Source organism: Gloeophyllum trabeum (assembly GCF_000344685.1).
Source record: "Gloeophyllum trabeum ATCC 11539 unplaced genomic scaffold GLOTRscaffold_00008, whole genome shotgun sequence".
Taxonomy (NCBI): domain Eukaryota; kingdom Fungi; phylum Basidiomycota; class Agaricomycetes; order Gloeophyllales; family Gloeophyllaceae; genus Gloeophyllum; species Gloeophyllum trabeum.
In genome coordinates this window covers 205575-227795 of record NW_006920417.1, presented here as the reverse complement: position 1 = coordinate 227795, position 22221 = coordinate 205575, and the positions used below count along the sequence as shown (strand labels likewise).

General features: G+C 54.7%; 8 protein-coding genes across 8 annotated transcripts; 5 read left to right on the top strand and 3 right to left on the bottom strand.

The window, feature by feature from the left end:
- Window positions 1-130: 130 nt before the first annotated feature.
- Window positions 131-2178, bottom strand: GLOTRDRAFT_139051 (NicO-domain-containing protein; the record flags this gene model as incomplete). Its single annotated transcript, XM_007868579.1, has 12 exons — window positions 131-247; window positions 306-423; window positions 482-840; window positions 903-1006; window positions 1072-1102; window positions 1158-1301; window positions 1358-1443; window positions 1502-1574; window positions 1641-1743; window positions 1846-1867; window positions 1930-1948; window positions 2001-2178. Coding segments are annotated over 12 exons (1354 nt in total), but the record flags the coding sequence as incomplete, so codon positions are not given.
- Window positions 2179-3007: 829 nt separating this feature from the next.
- GLOTRDRAFT_77002 (ras GEF) lies at window positions 3008-7610 on the top strand. The gene is made up of 10 exons (XM_007868578.1): window positions 3008-3125; window positions 3186-3795; window positions 3854-4534; window positions 4595-5386; window positions 5444-6532; window positions 6585-6677; window positions 6732-6855; window positions 6908-7033; window positions 7084-7204; window positions 7255-7610. Exons 2-10 carry the CDS (start codon window positions 3235-3237, stop codon window positions 7364-7366), a joined length of 3699 nt encoding a protein of 1232 aa, XP_007866769.1. The 5' UTR covers window positions 3008-3125; window positions 3186-3234; the 3' UTR covers window positions 7367-7610.
- Window positions 7611-7660: 50 nt separating this feature from the next.
- On the bottom strand, window positions 7661-9311 carry GLOTRDRAFT_121612 (uncharacterized protein; the record flags this gene model as incomplete). Its single annotated transcript, XM_007868577.1, has 2 exons — window positions 9062-9311; window positions 7661-9007 (listed from the first exon to the last, which is right to left on the bottom strand). The coding sequence occupies exons 1-2, from the start codon at window positions 9170-9172 to the stop codon at window positions 7661-7663; spliced, it is 1458 nt and encodes a 485-aa protein (XP_007866768.1). The 5' UTR covers window positions 9173-9311.
- A 321-nt stretch (window positions 9312-9632) lies between these two features.
- GLOTRDRAFT_129824 (mitochondrial Rho GTPase) lies at window positions 9633-12312 on the top strand (the record flags this gene model as incomplete). The annotated part of the gene is made up of 15 exons (XM_007868576.1): window positions 9633-9669; window positions 9724-9782; window positions 9832-9913; window positions 9963-10105; window positions 10154-10255; window positions 10320-10439; window positions 10499-10600; window positions 10648-10877; window positions 10933-11017; window positions 11068-11216; window positions 11271-11568; window positions 11620-11751; window positions 11804-11875; window positions 11927-12051; window positions 12108-12312. The coding sequence occupies 15 exons, from the start codon at window positions 9633-9635 to the stop codon at window positions 12310-12312; spliced, it is 1941 nt and encodes a 646-aa protein (XP_007866767.1).
- A 149-nt stretch (window positions 12313-12461) lies between these two features.
- On the top strand, window positions 12462-15747 carry GLOTRDRAFT_76995 (uncharacterized protein). The gene is made up of 9 exons (XM_007868575.1): window positions 12462-12722; window positions 12772-13157; window positions 13209-13285; window positions 13339-13377; window positions 13425-13775; window positions 13827-14231; window positions 14286-15424; window positions 15476-15539; window positions 15592-15747. Exons 1-7 carry the CDS (start codon window positions 12619-12621, stop codon window positions 14331-14333), a joined length of 1410 nt encoding a protein of 469 aa, XP_007866766.1. The 5' UTR covers window positions 12462-12618; the 3' UTR covers window positions 14334-15424; window positions 15476-15539; window positions 15592-15747.
- On the bottom strand, window positions 14603-15752 carry GLOTRDRAFT_93964 (uncharacterized protein; the record flags this gene model as incomplete). The annotated part of the gene is made up of 3 exons (XM_007868574.1): window positions 14603-15424; window positions 15476-15539; window positions 15592-15752. The coding sequence occupies 3 exons, from the start codon at window positions 15750-15752 to the stop codon at window positions 14603-14605; spliced, it is 1047 nt and encodes a 348-aa protein (XP_007866765.1).
- A 407-nt stretch (window positions 15753-16159) lies between these two features.
- Window positions 16160-18741, top strand: GLOTRDRAFT_129821 (uncharacterized protein; the record flags this gene model as incomplete). The annotated part of the gene is made up of 4 exons (XM_007868573.1): window positions 16160-16910; window positions 16965-18301; window positions 18352-18580; window positions 18632-18741. The coding sequence occupies 4 exons, from the start codon at window positions 16160-16162 to the stop codon at window positions 18739-18741; spliced, it is 2427 nt and encodes an 808-aa protein (XP_007866764.1).
- Window positions 18742-21224: 2483 nt separating this feature from the next.
- On the top strand, window positions 21225-21814 carry GLOTRDRAFT_42980 (SRF-TF-domain-containing protein; the record flags this gene model as incomplete). Its single annotated transcript, XM_007868463.1, has 2 exons — window positions 21225-21542; window positions 21662-21814. Coding segments are annotated over 2 exons (471 nt in total), but the record flags the coding sequence as incomplete, so codon positions are not given.
- Between the last annotated feature and the right edge of the window lie 407 nt (window positions 21815-22221).

The following is a 22221-nucleotide window of genomic DNA, read 5'->3' as shown; positions in this document are numbered from 1 at the left end:
ATTGTACATGGGAGACAAACCGTGTGCAGTATCTTGGATGGAGAATTAATCGTCGAATTCGATCCTGAGGGCGGGAGATGCGGCGGCCCTGGTACTGTAAATCCAAGCTCTCTTTTAAGCGTGACGCCAGCTACTTGCCGTGACGCCCATATTTCTTCCGTGCCAGACGGTGCGCGTACCAACACACGACGACGAGCAGGAACGCACCGACGATGCCCGCTCCAATGTAGCCGGAATTGTCGTTTGCCTGCCAGAGTCTTCAGTATCAGCCTCGGACAGGAAGCGGGCCAATAGCCAATACTGACTCTAGCCCAGGCGCGCCACCAGCTCCCCGCGAGCCCCCCGCCGTCTGCGGCTTCCGCGGCGGCTCGGCACTTTGCGCAGTTGTCGCCGATGAGGCCCATGGTGGTTATCAGCGAGATGCTGCAATAATACCTGGCGTGAGCAAGAGATGGGGAAAGAAAAGCGGGGGGAAGCTCACCTGAATGCGACGAGGATGCTCATCAAAGTGAGGATGATGCTCAAGTTGGACATGGTGTTGTGCTTGAGCTCGAGGAGCCTGTCAGTGTCCGTGTTGGCCTGCTGGGCTGCTTCCGTGGAGGACACGGAGATTGGCAGAGCATCGGCCTCTTTGCCAGGCGCCTCTCCCTTCTTCTCGTCATCAGGCTTTTCTGCCGCAGGAGGATCAGCTGCCGGCAGTGGTTCGAGGGTCCCGGCGTTTGGCGACGGATCGACTCTCCTGAACAGAGCCAACGAGTGCTCACAGAAATCGGAGTAGGAGTAGACCATCAGGACCGAGTCGAGGCTGTCGATGAGGCTCATCCCCGCCGTGAACAGCAGCTGCATGTAACTTCAATTAGCCGGGATGTTTTCGTAAGCGCTGAGAACGGTGGAGGCGTTACCGGTAAGATGACTATGTCACCCGGGGCGATAGCCGTGCCGTCCGCGCTACGTTTGGCTATCCCCGACACTGCTAGCAGCGCGATCGACGATGCCGTGTCGAATCCTAGAGTACATAGACTCAGCCTGTGGAACAAGGATAGTCAAGTAAATACGTGGGTATACGCTTACCAAAACCGAAGAGCACGCCGACGGGGTACATCTAGGTGATGATAAGCACCACCCAGGCGGGCATAACGGCTGTGGGTATCACTTACCTTCCAGGGCCGGTTCACGAACTTGACAACGGGCCCGAGGATGCGCATCATCAGCATACTGTCGTTCACCTTGTCTGCCGGTTCTGTATCTGTGGCAATCTCACGCTCGCCCTCCTCGAGCTGGCGCTTGCGGCGCGCGCGTTCCTGGGCACTCGCGTGAGTAGCTGTGGTTGAGGATGGAATGGAGAGGGGGTGGTTACCGCTCGTCGCTGCCGGATAATCCGCCATAGGATGATGGAGTTTGCGAGGCCGACGAGGAAGAGGAAGGACGCGCTCACTGCGCTGCCTGGAAAACAGCGTGAAGTTGTTTATCAGCGGTCAAGGGGGAGGGGGACGCGTCAGACCGACTATTCCGCCGACTTGGCCTACGCCGTCCAGTTTTTCATAGACGCTCGTGCTGATGGCGATCGCCACATTCTATTGTGCAATAGAAGGGGGGGGGGGGTTCAGTTAGACTAGTGGAGAGAGGGGGAAGGGGCTGACCACTACGATGACGACGGTGCTGTGCCCCAAGGAGAAGAAGAGCCCGCAGGTTACGGGGAGTTGGCCGAGGCTGATGAGGCCGCGGGTTGCGTTGTCGATTGCACTGGTGCATGTCAATGCCATATAGCGGGACAGGTCGCTGTGGGGTCTTTCAGAACCTTTCCATGCACGAGTTGGAGTCAGGCCTACCGGAGCTGTTGGTTACCTTATATGATCAGCGTCGAGCGCTGCAATGGGGAGTGTATTGAGGTTTGGTACTCGCGCTCATTCTCGATAACACAAGACGTACCATGCCTCAACCCGATCGTCTGTTCCAGATGTTACCAAATTTCGAGAGTGTGCGTACGTGCTCGTACGTACCCATGCCAGCAGTGCGAGACTGAGAATCGAGCGCGAAGCTGCGTTCCTGGTGAACAGGATCGCGCATACGATCCAGCAAATAGCATTAGCCAGCACCTCGCCCGCGACGACGAGCAGAGCGCGCCCGAACAACGTCAGTCGGAAACGCCTCAGGGACTTGAAGTTGAGGCCGACCATGATCGTGGTTGAGTCGCGCCAACCGTCGGACTCAAATCATTAGGGGTTTTGTGTGGCAAGATATGATCGCTTCCGCGATACGATAACGGTGCTGTCATGATCAGATAGCACCGATCATTGTACAAAGGCTTGTCTTCATTTGGTAGTGGCCTCAACGTCGTATTCAACGTCGAGGTTCTCGGTGAAGGGTTATTGGGGAAAGCGCATGATAGAAATTTATGACGTTCTGATTTGCAGAAATGATGAGGTACCGGTATGGGACCGACAATCGGTGATCATGTTTCAGCGGGACATGTTCGGACGGACAAGAACCGTCCACACGATGAAATAGCGGGGCGCGTTGCCCCCCTTCCCATGACGACACATCCCACACACCAAGCTTCGTGCCCTACATATTCCCTGAGCTTTAGACATCCAAAAAGCCTTCAAAACATAAGTGCGGATGGATGCAGGCTGAGGATGCGATCTAGTCGGGCAGCGGCCAAGGTGGAAGGGATCTGTGGAAGGATCTCGGGAGCGCACGTGGTTGGGTTTGATCGTGTTTGGGGATCGTTGAACCAGAGCACCGCGTCTGCCGTCGCGCGCGTTTGCAATTGCTCGGAATGCCTTCTCGTGCGGGCTGCACTTCATAACTGCCTGCTTCGCTTCATTCACGTCTGTCTTCTCCGTCTGCACTCACCGCACACCGTCGCATATATTTTTGACCCGCTTTCCGTTGCCGTTCTGCCTGCTTCTGCGCCGTTTCCTGCAGGCGCGTCCTGCACCCGTTCTTCAACTTGTACCACCGCTAGCCCGTTCGTTTTGTATCTTTCGAAATATTACCTGTCGCTGGGCTGCCGGTCTAGCATACGATCTGTCCCTGATTCCAAGGCACATCGACGGAGATCCGATTCTCGTGCGTCACGTAGCGTAGTCAAGGGCCCCATCTCACTCTAATTACCTGCTAACGTAAGTCCCTATGCCCCCCTTTGCGAGAGCGACTGACAAGCCCGCCCACACGTCTTGTAGACACATTTCTGTGTCCCCTGCATCGTCGGACAGTTTCCTTCCTTGGAACATGCCGCTAGCAGGCCTCAGAATAGACACCTCCGTCCCCAAGCATCCTGGCCCGACTTCTGGCAAGGGACGCCCGTCCCTCGGCCGCGGCGTCACGCCCAGCTCCGCCCGCTCAAAGAGCAGCCTGTCGGTCAGCTCGGTCAAGGACCGCATGAGAAGTCCCTCCTCCGCCTCCACATCCTCCACGCTCTCCCTAGTAACCCCACCGCTATCCTCCGACTCGAATGCGTCCACCGCGTCCCTCCATGTCCCGCAGGCGTCGACGTCTTCGTCTGCCGCTGCCGGTCCGTCCAGGCGGCCCACCCAAGCTTCCACGCCCTCGTCCGCTGCTACTTCCCCGCGCACTTCATCCGAGTTTGTTCTTGCTATGCATGACTATGTCCCCCAATCGAGTAGTGGGACGTACCTGTCCTTCCGCGCTGGCCAGATTATTCGCGTCCTAAACCGTGATGCTAGTGGCTGGTGGGACGGTGAGCTCGACGGACGACGGGGATGGTTTCCCAGCAATTATGTCTCTGCGCATGTAAGTTCTCTAACAGAGGAGGAACTCCCATCCAGCTCGGTAAGTCCTCTGACTTGGATCGGTTGGATGCCAGCGCCTCTAACCGAAGAGCTATTAGCGTTGGCGGCCTGGGCATGCGCACACCCAATCCACCGTATCCACTACCTCTTGGGCCAGCACGCCCTCACCCAGACACAATCGCTTTTCCTCAGAAATCGGCGAATCTGAATTCGACTCGTACTGCCCCCCGCTAATGGTCCCCCTCCTCCACGGCATGTCCGTCCTGCAAGCCTCCGTGCGCTCCAACCGCCCATCCCACTTCCAGCCCTCGACCGCCTCGATCATCGTCTCCGTGCGCACCATGCTCTCGTCCGTCGAGTGCCTCCAGCGCGACGCGCCGCGCCTCAAGCAGCACCCGCCGCTCGCGCAGGAGCGCGCGCAGGTGCTCGCGACGCTCGCCGCGCTCGTCGCGCAGACGAAGAAGGCAGGTGAAGAGACGGAAGACGAGGAGCGGGCCGAGTGCGAGACGGAGTCGATGCTCAAGCTCGCGGGGCACCTCTTCGCGCACTGCCGCCGGTTTCTAGCGGTTGCCGCGCAGTGCGGGGTGCCCCTGCCTGACAGAAGGAGCTCGGCGTCGGACCAGAGCTTGCTTTCGGAGGGCGAGGAGGCGGAGAACCGGGCGAAGCCGGCGAGGACGACGAATGGGATTGTACATAGACCGCAGATGCGCCAGAGAGAGGTGACGGCGACGCCCCGCGCGGCGAGGAGTATGGGAGACTTGCGCACGCCTAGGCAGGGTGTGGGTGGGCGCGATGCACCGCCCGTACCATCGCTAAGAGGCACGGCGCGTCCGGGACAGACGAGGCGCGCTTCAGAACATGGGCACCACGGGGGCCAGTCCTCGATCAGTAGTATCTCATCCACGTCTTCCTCTTCCTCCTCTCAGTCGATCAAGACACCCCCAATGCTGCAATTCCCAACCGGCCCGACGCCCGCCGCGCAAGTGCTCGACGCGCTCCGGCACACACACGACCAGTACCTCTCCACCATCGCAGCGTTCATCGGGCACGCACACTCGCACTCGCGCATGTCGCACGCGTCGAGCACGGGGCACATGTACGACCTCGTGCGCGAGGTCGTCGACATGGTGTGCAAGCTGCTGACGATCGTCGAGGCGGTGATGCAGCACCCCGCGCTGCCGCCCGCGAAGCTCGCGCAGCTGCGGGGCGCGCGCGAGGGGCTGTACAGCGTGACGACGGCGCTCGCGGACGCGGTGCGCATGCTCACGAGCGCGAGCGGGATGAGCGAGGAGGAGGAGAAGGCCGCGCTGCTCAGATCGGCGACGGGCGCGCTCAAGGCGGGCGCGGACTGCGTCGCGGCGGTGAAGCTCTTCTTGAACCGCACGGCGGTGGGCGATCGCGGGCTGGTGGTGCACCTGCCCGGACCGGGGCAGACGAGCCCCGTCGTGAGCCCGCGGACGAAGGCGGTGTTTGAGGAGGCGAAGGGCGAGGCGGGCCCCGCGGGGATGCTCGGGCAGCGGCTCGTGGAGATGGAGGACGAGGATATGACTATCCAGGCGCGCACGATCTCGACGGACGCGGGGACCCCTGGCGGGCGGGGCGATGTCTCACATCTGAATGGCACACAGCCCGTTTTGGAAGGCCTGGAGGAGGAGCTCCGTGCGCGGTCACCCCCTGCCCCGGTGCAGTCACAGTCACCTCCACTGCGAGCACAATCGCCCCGCGTAAGGGATGGGCCGCCGGTGTTGCCGCCTTTGGATATCCCCGACGACCCGCCGCCACAGAGGCTGCAGACGCCTAGCTTGCTCAGCCGGACGGACGATGGGACGACGTGGGAGGGGAGCCACCACCAGGAGGGCCCGCGCGGGCTGGAGGAGAAGCTGCTCAATGGCGAGCTGCCTTCGATACCGTCTTGCGAGCTACCGGGCCGCGACCCCTTGTCGTGGATGCTCTCGCATGATTATTCCCTGGAAGATGTAGCGTACAACAGTGATGGCCATCTCGTCGGTGCCTCGCTTAATGCCCTGGTGGAGAAGATGACGCCGCACGACTCGCTTGTGGATATTACCATCTCGGACGTGTTTTGGGGAACGTTTCGTTTGTTCTCGTCGCCAGCGGAGCTGCTGGATGCTATCATTGCGCGCTACAATCTTCAACCTCCTCCGAACCTGTCACAAGAAGATGTGTACGTCTGGCAGCAGCGCAAGGGTATGCCCGTGCGCCTGCGCGTGTCAAATCTCATCACGAAATGGCTCGAGGCGAACTGGCGCGCATCTACGGACAAACCAGTCTTGCCCGCCTTGGCGGCCTTCAACCGCGATGCTCTGTCGCGGATGTTCCCTGGCCCTGCGCAGCGGATTCAGGATCTTATAGTCGCGCGTAGCCAAGATCGGGATTTGCAGCGAGACAGGCTGGTGGATCGCAGTGCTGCGATCAACCCTCCCTTTGCTCCTCCGCCGGAGATTCCCCGTCCTGTCATGAACAAGAGTTTGCTTTCTGCTCTGCGGAATAAGAGCTTCACCTCGATCGCGATCACGGACTTTGACCCGACTGAGCTCGCGCGGCAGCTCACCCTCATGGAATGCAATTTGTATTGTGCGATCCGGCCGGAAGAGCTGTTGGAGATTGGACAGGAAGGCACGACGTCCCATAAGAATATCAAGGCTGTCACTTCGCTCAGTACTGTCATCACCGGTTGGGTGGCTGAGAGTATCCTGAATGAGCTGGACATGAAGAAACGCGTGGGTCTCGTGAAGTTCTTCATCAAGGTCGCCGATGTAAGCGTTCATAGCTACACTGATTGTCTGATGATTGACCGGTTCCCTGTAGCGCTGCAGTACTTTGAATAATTTCAGTACTTCGCGTTCTATCCTGGCCGCCTTGGATTCCTCGACGATATCACGTCTGCACCAGACATGGATGGTGGGTTTATATGTGGTATCAGCTTCATTCAATTGTACTTACATACCATCATAGGGAGTACCCCAAAAGAACAAACTCCAGCTGGAATCCCTACGGAAGCTAGCGGACCATGCGCGTAACTATCACGAGTATCGGTCGAGACTCCGTAACACTGCACCGCCAGCAGTACCCTTCCTCGGTCAGTATTCATCATCCAGAGTTGGAAGCCTCGCTAACTAGGATTTATGTAGGTCTTTATTTGACAGACATCACTTTTTGCCGCGAGGGCAATCCTTCGCATCGCGCATCACCCTTAGCACCCGAAAAGAAACTCTTGAATTTCAACAAATACCACAAGCTGCACAGGATTGTGCAAGGTATGTCGCTGCATACATCCAGCGATGCGTGTGCTGAATGCAGGACGTAGACATGGTACGGTTCCAGGTGCCATACAACTTGAAGGACATTCCCGAGGCACAAGAGTACTTGCATGCAGCTTTCGAAAGATCGAAATCTACTGGTGATCTCCAAGATTTATACCGCCGCAGGTGAGTAATACAGATACCATAAAATATGAGGCCATGCTCATTTGTCGCAGTCTGCTCGTTGAACCCAGGCAACCGGCCGATACGCCCCCCGCAAGCGACGTGCGGCACCTCTTCACTTGGGCATCACGCTCACAATCCCAGCAAGCTACGCCAGCATCATAATCTTATTAGCAGTTATGCGGACTACATTTAATCTTATTCATGCATCTACAGACAGCCGGCCTTGGGACTATGGCTTCTCATGTGTTTCTATCGTCCATCGCTCTTTCTTGCACTCAGGCTATCGTTTGCACTATCTGTCATCTCTACATCCAATTACTTGCTGTCTGTATGTACTAGGTATATTGTAGAACTCTACCTGTTAGTAATCATACATGCCTGCTTCTCATACAACTGCAGATCTGAATCTATGCCCAAGAGTCCAATATGGAACAAGCACAAAAAATAAGAATATCCTCAGACTTCACCACGACTGTGTGGATACTTCGTGACATAGTATCCGACCCCATCCCAATCTTTCTTGTGCTGCAGGCCATCGTTACGATCCACTGGCAAGCGCGGATAGGTACTTGGCGTGACTCCGGGTACAAAGTCGTAAATGAAAGACCTGCTCTGATTGGCACCGAACAGGCGCGAGCTTTCCAGGATAAGCGAGTAGACTGGAGATGAATCGTTGCCTGGCGCATGGACACTCCAGCCAGAGCTAGGGGACCGAACATCCCAAAATGCGACGACACTGTGGCGAGCCGAACCGGCGGCAATGTGGGCAGATGCACCACCTCCACAATCTAGCGTGTATATCGGTTCGAATGACCAAGGATCGTAGATGGATAGGACAGGTGCTAAAGGCGCGGGCTGTGCTGAGGTACCGCCACCGACACGAGTTGACGATCGAAGATCGTGGACCCGAACTTTCCCGTCGTACCAGCCGGAAACGAGTATCTGTTCGGACGCGCCCCAGGGGGATGAGGGAGGTGCTGTCGAGATGCCGTAAACAGCTGATGACCGGGGCCGATCTGCGTCCTTCCCCGACGCTTGCAGTATGGCCCACGGAGTTGGTGATATCTCGGAGTTGGTAATCGAGTATAGAACGAGGGGCGTAGCGGAGGAGGTACCGATGGCAGCATATGGCGTCGATGATCCGCTCGATACATAGGACGACCAACTTCGGACTTCCGTGTTGATGCTCGAAATCTCGTAGGCGGCTGCGGCTTGATGTAATCGAAAAAGTTTCGCTGTTCCTGCCGCCGAAAGTGACAGGAGTAAGTCATCGGAGACTGATAAACTCTCGATGACTTCCCAGTCCATGTATTGGAGATATCTAGACGACGCCTCAAGAAGAGCCTTATGCTGGCCGCTTTTAGGCACGGGCAGCATAACACGTTCTAGTCTCCCGTCTTCGAAACCGACATACAGAGTGCTGTCAAGGCCTCCGTCTGGGACGAAAGCAATCCCCGTAATGTCACCTCGAAGATCTGCTTCCAGGCTGCTGAATGTGTATGTGCATTCGTGATGTATCGCAGGCGCCAGGTTTGTGTCCGCCGTACTAAAACCGTAGGAATAGAGGTTATTGCCAGCCGCTACGATCAACCTGGAGTTGCTTATAGCCAGTAGCGGCTGCAACTTCCCATACCAAGGCCGTTGCAAAGGTCGTGCGACGAATTCGCAACGTGCCCATGCCCGATCTGAGAGTGTATGATACTTCACTTGCGAACGGGCATCCCATCGATCGAGTGCCTTGGACAGACTCCAGCATCGCCGCGGATTCAAGCGCAGATGATCAGCCCAACCAAATTGCGTTGCCTGAGTGTCGTCAATATGGCAGACCGTATATCTTTACTGGCTTGGATGACTTACAGCAGCGTGTAGAGTCTTGCACGTTCTAGAGAGGATATCGAGGTGCCGGACATCAAGATAGTGCATGATAATGACCAGTATATCGCTCGGAAGACATTGCAGAGGCGACATAGTAACGGACGGAAGGCGTGGCTCAAGTGTCAGCACACGACCCTCTCCTTGCAAAAACGAAAGCTGAATGTATCGTAGAACTAGAGTTTGGACTGATCTTCAGCCAAGCCACTTGAAATGGATGATGTGTGGACGTCAGCGGCTCCAGCTCATCATGTGAGGCCTGTAATATTCGGAATTTCATACTGTAGATCGTTCGAACAAGCAGTAGGACATTCACATACACTTGAGTCTGCGACCGCGCGCGATGAAATAACCCAGGACTTGGTTTGTCTGCGTTGCTCACGAGAGTCGAGATCCTGGCCGGAGTGACGAGGCTGCTGTGCCGACGTCTAACCGCACACAGGCGCGCTGGCGTGAGACGGCATTCGTTACATTCCCTCTGTTCTGGTTATTCCTGGTCTCCTGGAGAGCACACCATTACTCTGTGCACCGCTCTATCGTAGCCTGCTGTGCGGACATGAGAAGGGATGTGCGGATACTTCTGGTAGGAGACGGTGAGACGGTTGAGACTGTCTGGGGCCTGCATGTCTGACTTCTGCCTGCTACAGAGGGCGTCGGGAAGAGCACTATAGTTACTTCATTGATTAAGGAGTCCTATGTCTCCCATGTGCGCGATACTCTTGTATACTTCGAAGTTAGTCCTCACTCTTCGGTAGGTGCAACATATAGTACCCGAAGTGACCATCCCTCCAGAAGTCACTCCGGAGAATGTGACGACCTATATTGTGGACTCGGGCGGTAAGGCGATTTGTTCTACACCAACATGTATCTGACCTGTGCTATGCAGCTGGACCGCAGGATAGACAGCATCTCGAGTCCGAGATCCGAAAGGCACATGTCATATGTGTTGTATACTCTATTGACAACCCAAACTCCTTTGACCGGATCCCAACCTACTGGCTGCCATATTTCCGGCAGCTAGGCGTCAATGTATAGAGCCTGAGCTACTCCCGGTGCTGCGTTCTAACTCGTATTCAGGTCCCCGTGATTCTTGTCGGCAACAAGATTGACCTGCGTGGTGGAGAGGTCACCAATGAGGCTCTGGAGGAGGAGATTGTTCCCATCATGAATGAGTTCAAGGTAAGCATTGTTCCTTACCTGGTTCCGGCATTTTTGAGCATAGGATGATAGTGACGGAGCCTAGGAAGTAGAAACCTGCGTGGAGTGCTCAGCGAAGTTACCCCTGAATGTCTCAGAAGTCTTCTACTTTGCTCAAAAAGCTGTCCTCCACCCGACTGCCCCGTTGTACGACTCCAGAGACCATGTGCGTAAGAGGCGACCCGTCATCCTTGGTTATCCGACTGCTTACCCTCTCACCTTCAGGTTCTGAAGCCGGCATGCGTCAATGCACTGAAACGGATATTCAAGCTCTGCGACAAGAATAAGGATGGTGTCCTCGACGATGCTGAACTGAACGAATTTCAGGTATCTCTGGGTTCCGTAGTGACTCTATGTATGCTCACACATTCCAGCGGATATGTTTCGATGCCCCTCTACAACTTCAAGAACTGGAAGGGATCAAGGAAATGGTCCGAGAGCATGCGGAAGGTGGAGTACGGGATAATGGACTAACAGAAGCCGGTTTCCTGTACTTGCACACGATATTCATCCAGAGGGGGCGTCTAGAAACTACGTGGACCGTTCTCCGAAAGTTCGGCTATGCGGAAGATCTTCGCCTTACGGAAAGCTTCCTCTCGCCCAAGTATGCGATCTGCGTTTCGAGTGGATATAGTCTATCGCTAATAACTGACTATTAGGTTTGATGTTCCATATGACTGCTCAGTAGAATTGAGCCCACTAGGGTATCATTTCTTCACGGACATCTTTGAGACTTATGACAAGGTAATAATTCCCCCTTATGAATGCATCACTTTATAGCTAACAATGTCTAGGACCAAGACGGTGCTCTCAAGACGTCCGAGCTGGAGGATTTATTCAGCACTTCTCCGGGCAATCCTTGGGCGAGCCAGAGATTCCCCGACACGACACTCGTGGATGATACAGGCGCTGTAACCCTTCAGGGCTGGCTGGCGCAGTGGAGGTAGGGATCTTTCTGCTCGCATCTGTGACGATGATGTTCTCATTCTGATATCAGCATGACTACCCTGTTGGATCACAAAACGACCTTGGCATATCTGGGGTACCTAGGATATCCTGATGAACCCCGAACAAGCGCTTTACAAATCACTAAGCCGCGAAAGGTCGAACGCCGCAAGGGCAAATCGACGCGGAATGTCTTCCTCTGTTATGTCTGCGGTGCGGCGGGTTCAGGCAAGACGTCCTTGCTCCGGGCGTTTGCAGGGAAGCCGTATCAGGAGGCGTATGAGCCGACTAGCAAACCCATAAGCGTTGTCAATGCCGTGGATATTGATGGGTCGGAAAAGTATCTGGTTGTGAGTGCCCCCCTTAGATGTTTCTACCCTGATGCTGAATAGAAGGTTTAGCTGCAAGAATTTGGAGCTAGATACGAGGCGGAGACGCTCAGGAATTCGAAGAAGACCGACTTACCAGACGCTATCGTTTATGTCTATGACTCGAGCGATACAAACTCATTCTCGTATATCAGTAATTTACGGGTAGGTCAGTGTCCTTTTCACGTCTATGCATCACTAATCAATCCTCCCCTAGCAACAATATAGCTTGGATCATATACCAACACTATTCGTGGCGACGAAATCAGACCTGGATCTTGCCTTGCAGGTAAGCTGTTCCTGTATGGACTAGTTCCACACGCGTCTGACTCGTCAAAAGCGGCATGAAGTGCAGCCCGACGTCTATTGTCGTCGGCTAGGGCTGCAAGTGCCTGTCTCAGTCAGCGTAAAAACAGGCCAGACGGCTGACGTGTTCCATGTCATCTGCTCTGTGGCCATGCATCCGTGAGTCTGCAGTTTTCTCCGCCTCTCACGGCACTGACAATAACGGCGATATTCAGCAATTCAGCAATCCCTGGCGGCGCGGAGCGTGCACTTTCTGCGACTGCACGCCTCCGTATGTACGTCACATGGACCGCGCTGCTAGGGGGCGTGTCTGCCAGCCTTTTGATGATGTACAGGACATTGCTGCGACCCGGCGGTCCTCTGGGCACTTGGGGTGGACAATGGGCGGGATGGCTTTTGGGGCATCGTAGGGAATTATGAATATTGTCGCACATACTGCACATACTACACTAGCAAGCTCAGTAATTCCTAGCCCGATGCAGCAGGCTGTGGCCACAGATGCATCGCGATGACAGTGACAGATCCGAATGCCGATTGCGTAGATCCGGCGTTGTGCGGCGTGACTTCAGCATGCACGTCCTTGACTGACCTTGCGTCCAAGACTTTGCTTGTATATTGTCCACCTTCATCCACAACCACCACGGATCGTCTACCGAAGCCTCAACCTTACACACGCGTGTGCTCAGGACCACTTTCAATCAAATCTTGTGGTAGACAACGACCAACATGGACGAAGACATGGAATTCGACGATGCTAGCACTTCTGCGCCTCAACAACCTGCTTTTGGAGCTCAGGAGCAGTACATGCTTGATCCAAATCGCAAACAATTGTACGCCCTCACTCCTGTGTCCGGGCTGTGTTACTAACGTCTTTCCTAGAGATCTGGTATTCGTGCAGGACTGCACTGGCAGTCAAGGAAGCTACATCTCTTCTGCAACAAAGAATATAGAACAGATCTGCGCTCATATCTTCGAATCTGGCAAGCTTCAAGCACAAGAGGACCTCCGAATAGGACTCGTGGCTTACCGGGACCATCCACCACAAGATCATACATATGTTACCAAGAACTTCGGCTTCTCTTCAGACATCAGCAAAGTCCACAAGGACCTGTCAAGCCTATATGCGTCTGGTGGAGGAGATGGCCCAGAGGCGGTGACGGCGGCACTTGCTGAAGCATTGAACATGGATTGGAGGGAGAATGCAAGTAAGATGGTTGTGCTGATTGCGGACGCGCCTCCCCATGGTGTTGGAGAGTATGGTGATGGTATGTAAGCTCGACATATATGTTCCTTGATATTGCCGCTCATTTTGTCAGGTTTTGACGAGGGTTCCCCGGATGGCAATGATCCATTACAGCTCGCACGTCAGATGGCTAGTCGTGGTATCACTCTGGTAAGCGCCACTCCTTGGGACTAAGAGTGTCCTAATGACTCATACGTGTCCAGTTCTTCGTTGCGTGCGAGCCTGCCCTAAGCGGGTACTCAGTAAGTACCGCCCTTTGTAGACGCACTGATGCTAACTAGATTCACAGTTTGCGACCGACTTCTTCCAAGCAATAGTAAATATCACGTCGGGGCTAATGCTGCCTTTGACGACCGCCGACCTACTCGCGCATGCTATTGTCGGAAGTGTGCTCGAGAATCTAGACATGGAGCGTCTAGTTCGCGAAGTCGGTCAAGCAGTTGCAGCGCGGATATTAGGGAGCGGTGAGAGTGTCGATGACGTAGCCCGCGAGTTGCACGAAAGACTCCTGCTACGAAACGAAAGCACGAAGAAGGTTGTGATAGAAAGTATCTATAAGGAGTCTGCAGAAGCCCAACATAATGTCTCGGTATTCATGCAAGCGCCTTCTCTCGTAGAAGCCCGGCCGCTGCTCAAAAAGGTATGTGTGCACCGATGTCTACCGGGGAACTGTCTTTAACCGTCTCTCCAGGTTCCGGGGACTCGTTTTACAGACAAGTATCTTCAGGCGCGGCAGTCAGCTTCGCGGAGTGGGTACTCTTATGGCCCGTACATCCCAGCACGTTCTCCAGAGAAGAGCTTTGGGTCACCGTCGTCAACATCTATTACTGCGTCTCCCGGATCCCCCGGGCGGTCTCCACCTGGGTCTCGAAAGGTTGTCACGGATTTCGCTGCCTTTGGTGGCCCGAGAGACGCCAGTGTTTTCAAGACGGCGGTACAGTCGACACCGTTCTCGCTTGCGGGTGGTAAGGCAGCATTCGGAGGCCTGAGAAATAATGGCGCAGCCCGGCCGTCCTTTGATGACGATGACGAGGATGAAGAGGAGGACGGTAGACAGCGAATTGAGCTGAGGGAAGATGCAATCACCCTTGATCAGGTGAGTGCTCTAGCTTCGGGTTCGGCTTGGAGATGGGAACTGAGGCACTCGCAGGCCAAGCGCATCGCTATGCAAAGTGCATGGAGGAGCGCTCGCGGTTGAGCTTTGGGTTATTGATTCTCGTGTATCAGGTGCCGGTCATGGGTTCTAGTAGAAAGTAAACAAGGTCTTGTATTTGTATTATGTATGGACGCATCTTCTGCTGTGGTGTTCTTCATGTGCAGTCATTCACTCGCTAGCATCAGCCATTCAATAATACCTTGTCTATCACCCAATGTACCAGTAGTATTCACATGCATCCTTGTTCCTTTGACTACGACAATATGGCACCGGTGACTGAGCACAATACAACGAAGTACAACATTCTAAAGTCACTGCTTTTGCTTCTTTTTCTTGTGAGATTTAGCGGGGTGTCGCTCGTCATCTTTTGGACGACAGCGATCCCTCTCCACCAACACAGGCCCGAGCTGCTCAGCGATGACTTTCACACCCGAGCCTGAATGTTGATGTATCACTCCAGCCTCAAGCGCCGGGACGAAGGACGCACTATCTGGTTGATCCTCATCAGCCTGTTGCGATCCATTGCGTTTGGCTCTCTTCTCCTTTCTCGCCTTCCGCGCGAGCTTCTCCTCCTTTCTGGCTTTACGCGCGAGCTTCTCCTCCTTTCTGGCCTTGCGCGCAAGCTTCTCCTCTTTTGTTCTCATTCTCTTCGCAGCGGAGCTCTCAGCGTCATCACTAAGCCCCTGCGATGAAGCAGGACCCGCAGGGTTGTCAACCTTCTCACCGACGAATGTGCCCTGGTCTTCATTGTCCAGCTTGCGCTTCTTGGACGTCTTGGTATGCCTTTTCTCGTCCTTCAACTTTCGCCTCTTGAGGGCCGAAGTAGATGAGCCACTGGCCTGTGGCTCTACATGGTCATCTGCACTCTTGTTTGTCTCGTCCCCAGCAATTGCCTCTTCGTCGGGACCCAGCACCGGCCCACGGAAGAACATGGAGTATAGTCCTCTTTTCACAGCTTCCCTTCGTGCCAGCGTTAATAGGCTCACTCGAGGCATGCTGGAATCTGACGGTGCTGAATCGGGGGTCGCGGTTCCTGAGGCAGCAGGAGTGCCATCCACTGGTCGTCGGTTCGATATGATGCCAGTCCTGGTTCTTGCAAAGGAGACAACAGAGGTTGAGGGTTCCATATCAGCCTAGATGTTGGTCAGAGACAAAAAATGAGTCAGGTAGGCGGCAGAACTCACAGAGTCTTCCTCGTCTGAATTAGCTACTTTCAACTTGATAGCCTTGGCTGCTGCAGAGTACAGGCTGTTTCGAACAGTGTCAGGAAATGCCCTACCAGATTATGATTGAAGCTCACTGGTCCCAGAACGGGAAGGCTTCGTCGCGATCCCTCCCTACACCTGCCATAGTTTTCTTCTGGGCAATGATCACAGGCCTGCTGATTGCACCTTCGCGAAGACCCGACCCTTTTCCAGCCCATCCTTGGGAGGAAAGGTATGCATGCCCGTCGAGAGGCATGGTGAAAGATGGAACACGGACAGAGAAATCGCCAGTGCTTGACCCTGGCTTGACCGTTGAGCGCTGAGCAAACAACCTGCTAGCATTCCCGATACTGCTTAATTCTCAATTAGGCTACGTTCCCACGTTTGTTTTTCCGCAACAGGACTCGCAAATGCAAGTTCCCTTGTAAGGCTCATAATAACTGCCTGAGTGCCTATTGAGGTATTTTCTAGTACATTGAATCGCATATTCCAACTGCGAAGGTGGCATCACGTTTGTTACGAGGGTCCGTGCGAGGCTTGTCGGTCACCGGTCATTGCCGGTGCTGAGTGAACCCTCCCGAACTTGAGGCGACAATCGTTATCCCCCTTTCCATCTCGCGATTCCCTGTTGTTGACTACTGACCAGTATTGCATGCTTTTAAGATGGCCATGACTAGTCTGTCTCCTTCGGTAGCTTCTTCTGGCTTTCAGAACCATGGTCGAGAAATGGGAGGTGACGCGGCATCTTCAGCTCAAGGCTCGATCTCTGGACAACATGCTGGTCTATCTGGCTCCCTGGATGACCCTACATCCTCGCTTCGTGCTGCAGCACTGATGACTCTTAAGTCCAAACGCCGCAAACCGACTAGTAATGTTAATCAGGACGCATCTCTGTCCGGACGGCCAGCTCCCGTTGCTCCGGATATCCAGCTGGATTATGGCGACGATGCATCTCTCTCGACCACAAGTAATGCCCGTCCTGTCGCAACATCTGCTCCGAATGAACTGGCTCCATCTTCTGATACAGCTCGCTTGACTGATGCTATGGAGGTGGAAGAAGGTCAGATCAGGGAGGAAGGTGAAATCAGTGACTCTGAGAGTCCGCCACCTCCCAAACCACTGAGTGTGTCATCTCCCACACCACTGAGTGCGCCACCTCCAAGAGAAGCTATGAAATCAAGGTTTTTGGAGGCGACTGGACCGACAATTCCTCCAAGAGTGCGGGCCCGAGTTCCTTCCCGGACAGCAGACGTCGAGGCTACTACTGCGACGTCGACCCGCACGGACCAGGCGTCTATGCTCCCTAACGGCTTCGCTGGTTCTTGGGTATCTAGTCCTACGCCGTTGTCTGGTTCTCCTACAGAGGATAAGGCCCGTGATCCCAGTGTCGACTATGTCCGGCCTGGCCTTCCTTGTAAGCGATCATGTCCTCTATTCAGCCTTAAAACTCAACAAGTGTTTGGTGCAGTAAACGATCAGCAGTACGAAGCTGCGAAAGACATAGTCCTGGACCTCCTAGGATGGGGAGTACCGCCTGAATTCCTCGTGTCCTGCGGTCTAAGCCGCGAGATCGTGTTCTACGTATTTTCCGACCTGAATTTGCGTCTACCGACGAATCTCGATATTACTGGGTTGGTGCTGGACGGAAGTTACCCTGGACAGTCGCATACAGCAGCTTTGCTGCCAACGTCTCAAGTCAGTCATTCCCGACGCCCCTCGACATCCCATCCAAGCCTTCCTGCCAAACCCGGAATATCGAATTCTGTTTCGCCTTCGACCCCTACAGCTGGTGCAACCGGTGTGACGAAGAACAACCTTTCACCTGCACCTGTTCAAGCGCCATCTTCCCCTAGCACGAGTCTACATGACATGGAGCAGTTACGGCGGCAAGAGCTACTAGCTCGCAAGGCTGTCCAGGCCTCGCGCAAGTCGAAGCTACCAAGTATAGAGATCGATGTGCAGGCTGGTTCAGGCCAACATCTCACAGTGTCAGCTACGTCTGCTGATGTCGACATGGCCTCATCAATCGCAGATGAGACCGTGGACGATTTTTTGAAGAGTATCGGACCAGCATCGGAGGAAGGGAGACCTTATCCCCTCGATGTTCGGAGTGGAGAAGGGCGGTCCGCTCAGGTTCGAAGCGAAAGCCACGATGACATGGACATCGATATACCCCTATCAGAGATCTATCGTCCTAAAGTCTCTGCGAACGGCGCACTTTCTTCTCAATCACGGGGTATGTCGTTTAGCCCGGTGACGCCTTCCGATACTACTTCCCCTTCGGCACCGCAACCTCCTCCAGTTGCATCCACATCTCCGTCCACTCCCTCTGTAGAAGATGATGGGTTGAACAGCGATACCTTGAACGGGTTGGTACCAAGGCCTAGTATGCTTCCGCCAACGCAACGGCGTGGGCTCAAGCGGCCGGTCGCTGCGGATTTCGTCGACCTTGAGCCGGAACCCTCGAGATATCGTCACCCTTATAGTATGGCTGGATACGTCAGGGGGAACACCTCTATGTCAAAGAAGACCGGTAGTTTTGCCAGCGTCAGTGGAATGCGCAGATGTGTCATCGATCTCAGCGACAGTGAAGACGATAACCAGACCGAAAGTAATGATGCGAGTGCCGGCAAGCGACGGTCGTACTCTCCAATTTCATCTTCAAATATGCGTGCATCGTCGCGAACCGCGACTCCGCCTAACAATTCACTACCACCTGATTTGCTGGAGAAAGAAAGGGAGATACAACGTATGAGGGAATTAATTGCAGAAAAGGAGCAGAGACGGCTACGGAAACTGGCGGAAGTGTGTTGCGCGTCTTTACACTGCAGAATCTAACTGAATGTCATCTCCAGTCAAGCCGGCCTCCGTCCGCTCTTTCCTCCCCTGGCACTCCCCGCCCTGCTACTTCTCAGCAGATTGCAAAGGACTTTCCCCCCTCCAATCCGCTGAAAGAAGAGGATGATGGACTGTCCTCGAATGCTTTGAGTCAAGGTCGCGGAAGCCCAGATTCCTCCACCAATGGCCGTGAGGAGACCAAAGAAGAGGACAGTATCATGAGAGACTTGATGACCACCGGCACTGGTTTGTTCCAATAATTCCCAGTCTCTTGCCGATATTCTGATCTTCGAGCAGAGCCTCAAATATCTAGCAGTTCTGCAATGACATCGGCCCAAACGTCTGGGGCTGTCACTCCCATCGGTTCTCGTCCCTCTCAATTCCTCGACAATGCGACTTCCAACTGACTGTGCTTTCTCCATGTCTTCTCGCGCCTTCACCTTTCGTATTATCGCACTTGTCTCGGTGTAGACGGAGCGCCGAAGCCTCTCGAGCATGTCACTACAGGGGATCAAGGCAAGTAATCGCAATGTTCTTGACTGTTATGAGGGATGAGATCTTGATGAATACTTCTCGATGTCCTTGGATTCGCTGTCCTATCCGTGCAATCTGCACATGACTTGGCTGACCCTTGTGCTCGTGTCCGTCGGTATATGACCCTTGCTGGCCCCACAGTTCTGACCGCCGAGGAACGATATGAACAAGTGGCAAGAATATTTTCTTTTGCTCCAGCCGTTGTCGGCAGGGCGATGAAATGCGGCCTAACTGAGGCTTCTTTTTGCACGGCGCCCTTTCAGGCACGAACGGACGAAGCAGCAAGCCGTCAAGAATCCATAACGGGGATGGAGGAGGCATGGACTGGCGGACAGGTGCGTAATCTCATTTCCCCTGTTCACCTTATGGAATAGTCTGTTCAGCGAGTCAAGCGCCATATATGCTGACGAGAACTGTCGGCGAACTTCCGCACTGCAGACACTCACATCGGTCCACCAACAACCATGGTCTGAACATCAGAAAGGTGCTGACTTTGCCAGCAATTTTACTGAATACGTCCCTATTCTTGAGAGGTATCCTTTATTGCGTACGAGCTCGCGGAGTTCTCTGCTACGTCCATCGTCACATGCTTCGTGTTCAAAATCTATAGCATCTTCATCTCCTTCCCTTGAGCTACATCTTGTTTCTCGCTCTTCTCCTTTCCCTCCTCTCCCTGATCTCAAGCCTCTCAAACTCTCTGCGGCAATGAAGGCGTTGCTTTCTCTGCCCGACTGGACCGAGAAACGCGTTTGCCAGTTCGAAGTACCTGGCGGCGGCGAATGCAGGGATGCTACGTGCGAGGACGTGCATCTGAGCCGAGTCGAAGGTGTGGGCGTTGAGCCGAGCGGTAAGAGTCTAATTATTCTAGACATTGGGTGGCTTATCGTAGACCATGCTTTTTCATTTCATTGCATATTCATATTACTGGTGGCGATACTCACCCTGCTTCTTTTCTTTGCCCGCGACTTCCGCTTCTATGTCTTCATTATGCATAGATGAAGAGACGGCGCAATTCCTCCACGACTCGTTGCCAGAAGCAATCCGGACGCGCTTGCAAGTGCCAGAGATCAAGTCAGTTCTCGAGAATATTCGCTGGCGAGGCTCCAATGAGAAAGCGACGATCCCATTCGAAGAACGGGTTGCGGAAGCGTGGGCATTCCTCGGATCTGCAGGACAATGATTGACTTCCTCTCCTGTAACCTCGGAAAGAAGAACAGGCCAGAAGGGCACGCCAAGTTCTGGGCCGCGGACATTGGGGACGAAGGATGACAAGAGCGTACGGCCCAGGGAAACAGAAAGAGCGCGTTGCGCCATCAGACTGGCCCTCGTGGCCGGTTTGACAGTGAATGAACAGGATGACGATGCACTGTCAAGAACGCTCTTTCGAGAGCGTACTGGGCCGTTGATTGTGTTGTCAATCGCGGCATGAGACTGGGCTACCCTTGAAGGTGGCATGTGGTCGGACGACGCGTCGCGGATTTTGTGTTGTAGTTGCTTGCTTATTGTTGATATTGACTATGCTAAACATGCGGACAATGTGGTATGCAATTGGTATGATATGTTCGATATGTTGTTAGCTTTTGTTGGATGTTCCGGAAGAGGGAATATGTGGATGAAGCGGGCCCCGAGTCACCTCGTGAGGGGACGGAATCAGAGAGCGGCTCTACCGCTGGCAAACTCGAGGCCATAAACTGAAACCCTCCTACCCGATATGGCTAGGACGTTTCTATAAACGAGGGCTGCGGAGGGTTGATTGGAGTGGCGTGGGAAGGCCTGCCGGGGGCCCGAGTTACGCGGCTGTTTGTGTCTATTTGTTCTCGCCCGCTGACAACAGTGCATTGTCAGTCTGCCCCGCCGGTACAGACGAGGTCGAGGGCGTGTATCGTGCGTTTTCTCGGTTCGGAACCGCACAGAGCTTGCAGGACAGCGGGCAGACTCCTATCTGGCCGCGGTCGGGTGGAGAGTCGGCCGGAGAGAAGGAAGGGATGGACAGACCGAGAAGTGGCGCGGGGATTGCCGGCGGTGACTAAAAGGGAAACTTGCTGTACCTGAAAAAGCCCTATATATGGGATCAGGGTTGGTTGACTCCCCTTTTTGACCTCGCTCCCTACCACAACCGGCCATTCCCTGCCATTCCTTTTTGGGCGGCTACTGCTCGACCTCATCGCCGTCCTCAACGTCCTCGACGTCCCTCTCAGCACCGTCGCCCCCGTCGGTCGCCTTTTGCCTATCGACTGCTCTACTGTTTATGGCAGCGCGCGCATTGCTGCCGACGCAGTCTCAGATTCAACCAGTGTATCAACCGTATCCCAACGCAGCGGCACCCACTCAACACTCGCCTTCCCTTTCGGGCACCATGCAACACCCAGAAGAGTCCGCCTCCGCGCCTCAGACAGCTCCCTCTCCTAATCTCCGTAAACGGCAGCGCACAGATGCCTCCAACGACGGGGCCCACCACAACCCCGGCGCGCCCCAGGCCCCCGTCGCCGGCGACGCGTTCATCCAGGATAACGACGCCGCTGCTAGTGGAGGTGACGACGACGACGAAGATGATGACAAGCCCAAGTCAGACAAGAAGGCGGGGAGGAGGAAGATCAAGATCGAATTCATCCAAGACAAGTCAAGACGACACATCACGTTTTCAAAGAGGAAGGCTGGTATGTATCCGCGTTGTGTCGTCTCCCAAATGAGTCGTGTCCTTGACACGCCGTTTCACAGGTATTATGAAGAAGGTATGCGTCTTTGCGTGTCGAAACACGTCTATTTGCTTGGCCTTAACCTACGCGTCCCTAGGCCTACGAGCTGTCCACTCTCACGGGCACCCAGGTTCTGTTGTTGGTTGTTTCGGAGACTGGCCTCGTCTATACCTTTACCACTGCAAAGCTTCAGCCCCTTGTTACCCAACCGGAAGGCAAAAACCTCATTCAAGCCTGCCTGAATGCACCGCACGGCACCCTCCCGTCATCTATGCCTGTGGGCACTCCCATAGGTCGCTCTAACGCGGGCCCGATGATGGGCAATACCACTAATCCTGTCGGTGGCTTGTCCATCGGCGGCGCCCAAGGTGGCAAGGAAGAAGACGCTGGAGGAGAGGAGGATGAGTCGCGCGGTGGCAGAGGAGAAAAACGACGGAGACGCGCGTCATCCACTGCTGGTAACCAAGGTTCATCTTCTGCTACAGTTCAACGCCGTTCTTCTCACTCACCGCCTGAACCACCTATTCCCCTCTTGACTACAGGTGCCCAGCAAAGCCAAGCCCCCGCACCCACTCAGCACTCCCAGATCTCGCTGAACTCACCTACGACGCCCGGTAACGGTCCCGCCGCATCTCAAGGCCAACCCCAGTCTGCTGG

Excerpts from the sequence above, each read along its gene's own strand:
- GLOTRDRAFT_76995 (XM_007868575.1), top strand. The coding sequence starts at position 12,619 with ATGGACGAAGACATGGAATTCGACGATGCTAGCACTTCTGCGCCTCAA. Across the intron at positions 13,378-13,424 it reads CTGCCCTAAGCGGGTACTCA|TTTGCGACCGACTTCTTCCA; the intron begins GTAAGTACCGCC and ends CTAGATTCACAG. Across the intron at positions 14,232-14,285 it reads ATGCAATCACCCTTGATCAG|GCCAAGCGCATCGCTATGCA; the intron begins GTGAGTGCTCTA and ends AGGCACTCGCAG.
- GLOTRDRAFT_77002 (XM_007868578.1), top strand. The coding sequence starts at position 3,235 with ATGCCGCTAGCAGGCCTCAGAATAGACACCTCCGTCCCCAAGCATCCT. Across the intron at positions 5,387-5,443 it reads ATCTGAATGGCACACAGCCC|TCACAGTCACCTCCACTGCG; the intron begins GTTTTGGAAGGC and ends GCCCCGGTGCAG. Across the intron at positions 7,205-7,254 it reads CAAGATTTATACCGCCGCAG|TCTGCTCGTTGAACCCAGGC; the intron begins GTGAGTAATACA and ends CATTTGTCGCAG.